Source organism: Patagioenas fasciata, chromosome Z, assembly GCF_037038585.1.
Source record: "Patagioenas fasciata isolate bPatFas1 chromosome Z, bPatFas1.hap1, whole genome shotgun sequence".
NCBI lineage: Eukaryota > Metazoa > Chordata > Aves > Columbiformes > Columbidae > Patagioenas > Patagioenas fasciata.
In genome coordinates this window covers 18,549,460-18,557,855 of record NC_092560.1, presented here as the reverse complement: position 1 = coordinate 18,557,855, position 8,396 = coordinate 18,549,460, and the positions used below count along the sequence as shown (strand labels likewise).

General features: G+C 40.9%; 1 protein-coding gene and 1 non-coding gene across 5 annotated transcripts in view; both read right to left on the bottom strand.

The window, feature by feature from the left end:
* Nucleotides 1-884: 884 nt before the first annotated feature.
* HAUS6 (HAUS augmin like complex subunit 6) overlaps nucleotides 885-8,396 on the bottom strand; it is an 18,817-nt gene continuing 11,305 nt past the window's right edge. For all 4 annotated transcript variants that reach the window (XM_071802347.1, XM_065861225.2, XM_065861226.2 and 1 more), the window contains exons 13-17: nucleotides 7,871-7,943; nucleotides 6,907-7,092; nucleotides 4,695-4,830; nucleotides 2,656-3,645; nucleotides 885-1,779 (exon numbers count right to left, since the gene is read on the bottom strand). In XM_071802347.1, the coding sequence (XP_071658448.1) occupies nucleotides 1,727-1,779; nucleotides 2,656-3,645; nucleotides 4,695-4,830; nucleotides 6,907-7,092; nucleotides 7,871-7,943 (1,438 nt within the window). In that variant the 3' untranslated portion in view covers nucleotides 885-1,726. The remainder of the gene's footprint in view (nucleotides 1,780-2,655; nucleotides 3,646-4,694; nucleotides 4,831-6,906; nucleotides 7,093-7,870; nucleotides 7,944-8,396) is intronic.
* Nucleotides 8,020-8,149, bottom strand: LOC136115583 (small Cajal body-specific RNA 8). The gene has a single exon (XR_010653231.1). It is a non-coding gene; the product is annotated as a small Cajal body-specific RNA 8 (non-coding RNA).

Below are 8,396 nucleotides of genomic sequence, written 5' to 3'. Positions count from 1 at the left end.
ACAACCACAGCTCCCTCAGCCTTTCCTCAGAGGTAAGGTGTACCAGTCCCTGGATTTTTGTGGCCTTCTCTGGCCCCTCTCCAACAGGTCCATGTCTTTCCTGGACGGAGGGCTCCAGAGCTGGACACAGGACTCCAGGTGGGGTCTCCCCAGAGTGGAGCAGAGGGGCAGAATCACCTCCCTTGACCTGCTGGCCATGCTGCTTTTCATGCAGCCCAAGACACAATTGGACTTCTGGGCTGCAAGTGCACACAGCAGGCTCATGTCTGGCTTTTCACTCACCAGTATCCCCAAGTCCTGCTCCACAGGGCTGCTCTCAATACCCTCATCCCCCAGCCTCTATTGATACCTTGGATTGCCCTGATCCGGGTGCAGGACCTTGCACTTGGCCTTGTTTAACCTCATGAGGTTCACACATGCCCTCTTCATTTTGTCCAGGTCCCTCTGGATGGCTCCCCATCCCTCAGGCGCATAAGCTGCACCACTCATCTTGGTGTCATCCATAAACTTGCTGAGGGTACACTGGATCCCACTGCCCATGTCATTGATGAAGACATTGAACAGTACCAGTCCCAGTACAGACCCCTGAGGGCCATCACTTGTCACCAGTGTCCATTCAGACATTGTGCCATTGACTACTACCCTCTGGATGCAACTATCCAGCCAGTTCCTCATCCACCAAACAGTCCACCCACCAAATCCACTTCTCCTTCATTTAAAGTGAAGGATGTTGTGGGGGACCAGTCAGACATTCCAATTCTCTAGCTGTTCGAGCATGGTTACATCAACACGTAAATGGGTTATTAAGAAGCACTTCCCTCTTAGCGGCTAACATGTTAACAGCCACATTATAGCTTCCACAACCGGCCACATAACTCTTCCCATAAAGCTTGTCAAATTCTGCTTTATAAGAGATATGTCAAATACAAGTGGAGATTTTTCAACTGTTTTGGAAGAAAGGAGGAGAAAGATACACCAGAACATAAAAACAACTTAGCAGTGCTTCAAAATTCTATAAACACCTCAGGCTAGGGGTCAGTACTTTTACAGTAATGAGTTGATTTGCTGGAAGCTCAGCTCGTACATTCCCACTCCACCACAAGCTATGTTATCAGTTACTTATATCAGAATGTCATAAATGTCTTCCAACTATTTGAAGATGATATTAGCACAATTCTTTTTTTCTTAAAACTTTAATATAAAACTTATATTCAGTAATATGCCTAAAGAAAAAGACATTCCAGTGGAAGCCTCTATCAAAAGACAGAAGTGATAGAAATGTCGGCCAGAAGTCTTATTAAGAGACAAGAATAAAATGAATGTAGAGCATCAAGTAAAACTTGTGTGAGTAGTAGTTTGATTTTTGTTTTGTGTTTGGTATTTGGAGAGGGAGGTGCGGGATTATGGGCAAGACAGACACTAAGGATTTATTTGAGAATGTTTTTTTAGGATTATGCAACATCTACTGTTTTTTAAAATATGCTTAAAAAGGAATGCATAGTTCGGTACATAAATGGCAGACTGTACATAGAATGTTACTATGGATAACTTCCAACTGGAAGAACCAGAGCAGATAACTGACAGTTTTAAAGGAGGAGACCAGGATACAGTCTCTACAAAAAACAGAAAGGAGTGGAAGTTCTTCATCTAGACAGTGTTTAGAGAAGATGCTACAGACTCAAGTGAACCGTGACTGCACTATGGTCATGCTCCTGCTTTACAAATTCTACCCTGACGATGGTTCCTTCATGTCTGGCTTCTCATTCAACTGGTCTTCATCTGGAAGAAAACATGTACTAGTTAGCACTCTGTAATATTCAATTAGTTGACAGAAATACTGCTCCAGAAGTGTCACATCAAAAAATATACTAAATAGTACTTACAATTTTGATAAATGTTCTCAGTAAGACAAAATCATCTGCTACAAGTACAGGCACAATTTTCAGGAAAGCTAAATTGCAGCAAGCCTTTGCACAAAGTATAGATCTCACTACTCCTTGAAAATAGCTTGTTGTCTTAAATTCCTAGTACTCCATTAAAGACCATTTGTTTTGGTGAAAGTCCACAGTATAACCATTACTGACTCATTTTTATTAATGCATTTCAAAAACTGACCTCACATGTAACCAAACACTACACTACTGGTTAAACAAAGTTGACAACTTTTGTTAGAAATTAGTTGAGGGGCCAGGCAGGCTGGAATGTAGGGTATTTCATAATAAAAAGTACATTAATAAGGTAATACAGACTATGAGCACCTAACTGACCTCACAAAAATTCCAGGTACCTACAACACATTTCTAAATAGCCAAATTTGTTCAGAGTAAATACATTTTTTCAAAGTAACTTTGCGAATTCTCAAACTTCAGATTACTCCATTGCTAATGCATCTTAAGGCTTTTATTTTTTAAATAGCTGCATATTGCCTCAGAAAGTCAGATGAGCACCTTTCCTCCTATTTGCAAGACGTTGATACAACTAAAGGAAGCACGTTTCCTTTGTTTATGTCTCATCTTCCATAAGGAATAAACATACAAATAATCTGTCTCCCTATATTTCCACAGCAGGATTCAGCTATTCAGAACAGGTTATTTATGGCAGCATACTGAGTGGCAGAATGGACAAAATCTTGTGGCTAAAATAATAGATACTTACCATTTAATTTAGGTATTAAGTCTAATGGGATTTCATGTACCATTGATTGCATTTCTTCCAAATGTTGACAGGTTACCAGCAGTGACGACAGGGAATATTTTCTGTCCTTAGGAGATACTGACAATGGTGTCTTGCTAAATTCTTCATCCAAGAAGAATTCTAGAGGACTGCACAATTCACCTCTGTCTCTTCTTTCTGGTGCAAGACTTAAGTCTGATCTACAACTCACAAATTCATCTCCATTATATGTTTGATGCAGCTCCTCTTCACTGCTAGACAAAGTCTTTTTCAGTGCTTTGCATGTATTGAACAGAGACTGTGAATCTGGCTTTGATTTCTGAATATCCCCCTTATTTTTTGAATCGTCTGTTACATATGTGCTGTCTATTACATCAAAATTAGATACCAACGAATCTTCAAGCTCAGAGTCTATTTTACAAAGATCTTCTGGAAGCGTCTCACCCAATATTCCCAAGGAGGCAGCTTGAGGACTAAGAGAATCTAACAACAGACATACATTCCGGTGCAGGACCAAATCCTTTAAGGAACCCTGCAAGTGGTCTGAAGGTACAACATTCGTTCTACTATTGTCTTCTGAACAAATACCTGGAGTATTCATGCTTTCCTCTACATATTGCAAAGTCTGTTCTTCTTGATCTTCTACAGAACTTTCATTCAAAACAAAACAAGTTAATTCCTCTTCTTCAAGAGTGCTCTTGCTCTCTCTCATTCTAGATGTTTCCGATAAAGAAGATTCAGCGATACAACTTATACTCATTTGCTCTTGAGGTCTAAATTCTGCAGAACTTAATGAAGCCGTCCTTTCTGACACAGGAGGATCCGAGTCAGGTACAGAAGATGCAGGGATGGAGTCTGCCACCCTCTGTGTTACAAGTGCTTCTTCTGTCATTACCTCAGTTGGGGTCAGCTCTATGTCTGATGAGTCCTCAGTCTGAACAGCTTTTCTCCATGAGCTTCTAATTTCAGTAACTAAATGGAACAAACCAAGGTAAAATTTTAGTACTATCTGTCCTGGTTTTGTTAAAAACAAGTTTCTCTTTTAGCGAATTTTTGCCTGTCAGCTAAAGCCTTCATATTAGCTGCATTTTCCTGGAGAACCCGACACATGTTTTGGTTAAACCTAGCAATGGAATGCAAACTTATTGATAAGCACGGATGGACATCTCGCGAGAGGGGCAACGAGAAACTGGTGATCGAGAGACTGACCAACGGTGTATAACATTCCATTCACGTGAATACTTCATATAAAAGTGGGAGATCACGAGGATCTCGTGCCCTTTGCCTTTTCCCTTTTTCCTCATGGCTGACATTAGGAGAGGACCTTGCTGGTTGTCCCTGCGAACTGAGGCCTAGTGAGAGACTGAATCCAGCTCCGGTTGGCTACAGAGTCTAATCCAGGACTTTGGGTGCTGGCTCTGCAGTTGCTGAGACTTACAAGATTGGTTTTGTATATTTTGTATTATTTTCTCTATTCTTATTAGTAGCATTAGTAAAACATCTTTAACTTTTCCAAGTCTCTTCTCTCTGTCCTTCTTTCCCTCCCGATCGCCTGTCCTGAGTGGGAAGGGGGGAGAGGGAGGGGCAAAAGGGGGAAGTGGGGGGGAGAGGAGGTTAACAATACATCTGCCAGGGTTTGATTGTCACCCCGCAATCCTAACCCTCGACACTATCATACTCTCAATCTGTTATTCTTCTGTCCCTTCAGTAACAAACAATCCAGGAAGGAATATTTATAACTGCTTTATATTGTTTATGTTTTGTTTTCTTCCTCAACACAAAGGGGATTCTACACAGGAAACAAATTTACATTAAATCCAATTCACAGTATTCACACTTTATTAGGCCTACATCTTATGAGGTCTATAATGCTGTGTTACAGAGTGAGTAATTAGGGTAACTTGCAGCTCCACTGAAATAATTATCTATCACATCACTCAGGATGTGTGATGTGTACAATGTCAATGAAATAATCACATTTCTAATCAACGAGTACTATAATCACAGAGTTTCAGACTTACGCAGATTTTCAGGAGTTCGGGGAATTTGTTTCCTTGTTAAAAACGGGTTAAAAGCCAGTACGTTAATGAGATCTTCTAACGCCATTCCTTTTTCTTCACCACTCTGAGGTGACTCAGATGCTACTGCTTTTGCAACCTGTAGGATGTTAGAGACAGGCAAATCATGAGAAATCAAAATTACAACCTATTTACTACTGTCAGTTATGGCTCGAAATAAGTCCCATTTTCCAAATGATCTGAAGAGTTTTAAATCTCCTGACTTTTCTTCTGTCATTTACTACTTGGGCTCACAATGACCACTAAAAACACCAAGTAAAGATAGGGGACTGAAATCAGAATTCAGTTCTAAGTTCCTTCATCATCTATGAATCTATCTTTAAAAAAAAAAAAAAGAAAATGTGCTCAGAATATTTAAGACACTAGTCAAGAACCGCATAAGCATGAATCCTAGAGCTATATTTACATAAGTAAGATTTTTCAGCAGATGAAAAATAACTGTCACATTTCAATGAAAGATGCAATTTACTTTCCAAACCAAATCAAGACGTGGCATATTTTATAGTAACTCTTGTGAAAGGAATTCCTCAGTTAAATCTTAAATAAAATACCTAAAACAGGAAATACTTAAATTCCTGCTTAGAATTCCCCAGCGTCTGTCAAATATTAACATGCATAACTTCAGAAACAAAAAGGACTGTTGAATTCTTAATATATGCAGTGGTTCACAGACGAAAGCATGAGAGGTGATAAAAATCATACCATGATTCTACTGAAAGCATTATTCACTTCACTGTGTGGATGGATGATGGCAGAGCGGTGGATGTGGTCTACCTTGACTTCAGTAAAGCCTTTGACACAGTCCCTCACAGCATCCTCACAGCTAAATTGAGGAGGTGTGGTCTAGACAATAGAGTAGTGAGGTGGGTTGCAAACTGGCTTAAAGAGAGAAGCCAGAGAGTGGTGGTCAATGGTGCAGAGTCCAGTTGGAGGCCAGTATCTAGTGGAGTGCCTCAGGGGTCAGTACTGGGGCCAATATTATTCAATATATTCATTAATGATTTAGACGAGGGAATTGAGTGTACTATCAGCAAGTTTGCTGATGACACTAAGCTGGGAGGAGTGGCTGACACGCCAGAAGGCTGTGCTGCCATCCAGCGGGACCTGGACAGGCTGGAGAGTTGGGCGGGGCATAACCTGATGGAATTTAACAAGGGAAAGTGTAGAGTCCTGCATCTGGGCAGGAACAACCCCAGGTTCCAGTATAGGTTGGGAAATGACCTATTAGAGAGCAGTGTAGGGGAAAGGGACCTGGGGGTCCTGGTGGACAACAGGATGACCATGAGCCAGCACTGTGCCCTTGTGACCAGGAAGGCTAATGGCATCCTTGGGTGTATTACAAGGGGGGTGGTCAGTAGATCGAGAGAGGTCCTCCTTCCCCTCTACTCTGCCCTGGCGAGACCCCATCTGGAATATTGTGTCCAGTTCTGGGCCCCTCAGTTCAAGAAGGACAGGGAACTGCTGGAGAGGGTCCAGCGTAGGGCAACAAAGATGATTAAGGGAGTGGAGCACCTCCCTTATGAAGAAAGGCTGAGGGAGCTGGGGCTCTTTAGTTTGGAGAAGAGGAGACTGAGGGGTGACCTTATTAATGTTTATAAATATATAAAGGGTGAGTGCCACGAGGATCGAGTCAGGCTCTTCTCAGTGGCAAATAATGATAGGACAAGGGGCAATGGGATCAAGCTGGAACACAAGAGGTTCCACTTAAATTTGAGAAAGAACTTCTTCTCAGTGAGGGTAACAGAGCACTGGAACAGGCTGCCCAGGGGGGTTGTGGAGTCTCCTTCCCTGGAGACATTCAAAGCCCGCCTGGACACATTCCTGTGCGACCTCACCTAGGCGTTCCTGCTCCAGCAGGGGGATTGGACTGGATGATCTTTTGAGGTCCCTTCCAATCCCAAACATACTGTGATACTGTGATACTGTGATTTAGACGTATGATACCTGCACAAGCTCCATGCTTTTAGGGTGTACTTAAATGGGCAGCCACCCTTAAAACTTAGTGACACTGATTACTATCTAGCAGAAAAAAGTATATTTTTGACATATCTGGATTACAAGAGACATTTAATGATACAAGTAGTAATTTGTTCTCTAAACTTAATGACCATTTATTTAAAAACAAACAAAAACATGAAAAACAACTTCTCCTAACCTGTTCTGCCAGTTCATTTCTGGCTTCATTAAGAGGGTCATCTTTTTTGACAGGAGACTCCATCTGGATAACTTCATCACCTACATTCTCTGACATATCTGAAACAGCAGACTCATCCTTTCCATTTTTTAAGATCTTTGGAGACACATGCTTTTCTTTCTCCTTGCAAGTTTCAATATTCAAGTTCTAGAGAAACATATGGAAATTATTACAAGTTTTAAACTCAAGTGTCAGAAAATCAGCGTGAAGAAACTGTCGTACAAATTCTGAACAGCAATGGCCCTAGTGTTCACTCAATAAAAATATTTCAGTCTTAAACTCTGTAAAAATACTTTGTGCTTAGTTTAGTTTATTTAAAGTAGGACATTAGCAGCCAGGACAGGGTGTTACATAGAACACAGATGGCTCATCTGCAACTCCCTTGTAATACACTACAGTGAACATCTATGCAACGCACAGGCAAATTGCTTTTAAGCCACATTATAACCCTTAACTTCACACACAACTTAAAGAAACATTGAAGTCTGATGAATGATCACACCGAAAAGACTGATGACACTGTACATCGTACTAGAAGTCAAATGCCAAGTGCATTTACTTCTTACTGTCCTTTCGTAAAGCTTAATGAAGTCCCTGGCAGTTTGCTTTTACAGCTTTACAGAACTGACTCAGACGTGTAAAAATACTAAAACAAAAAACATTACCCACTCCACCGCAAAAAAAACCACCAAACAAACAAACCCCACAAAAACAACAACAAAGAAACCACAACCAAACAAAAACCCAACAAAAACCCCAACCCAACAACAACAAAAAAAACCACCACACACCAAAACCAAGAAAAAACACAACACACAAAATCAAAAACGAACAATCCCCCCAAGTCTATAGGCTCCAATAAATGTAAAAACCAAATATCATAAGTTTAACTTCTTTGACAGGCAGGAAATTACGTAAGAACAACCTTTCCAAGTAGTACGTCTCTGTTTTCAGATGCTTTTGGCAACTCCAAATGCACTGAGGAGCTTCTTTCAGGGCTGGGGGAGAGGAAAAAAAAAAATTTAGAGACGAGCTAAACAAGTGGCACGCAAGTCTTGGTAGAAGGCCATTACATATTGTGTGCCCCGTATCTGTCCGTTACGATTTCTCTCAATTCGTCCCGGTCATCAGAAGGCAATTTTACTATAGGGAGAACATGTGACAATTAGAGCAGATTTAGCCCTAGTTGTGTATCAGTCTCCCAAAATTAATAAATGATGAAACCTTCCCCTTGATTACCAAGAGATTTTGTGATACATTTTGTAAACAAATCTTCTGTATTCTGCAATGAAAGATAACTGGAAAGTCTTCTGCAGACTTGATAGTGATCTTTTCCCTAGACATTCTTCCTCTGAATCGCCTCTGGAACCCACAGGTCTGTTCCTATACGAACTTACTAATATTTAACAGTCACAGGGCTACCAAAAACTTTAGTCTTACCACTTCTGATA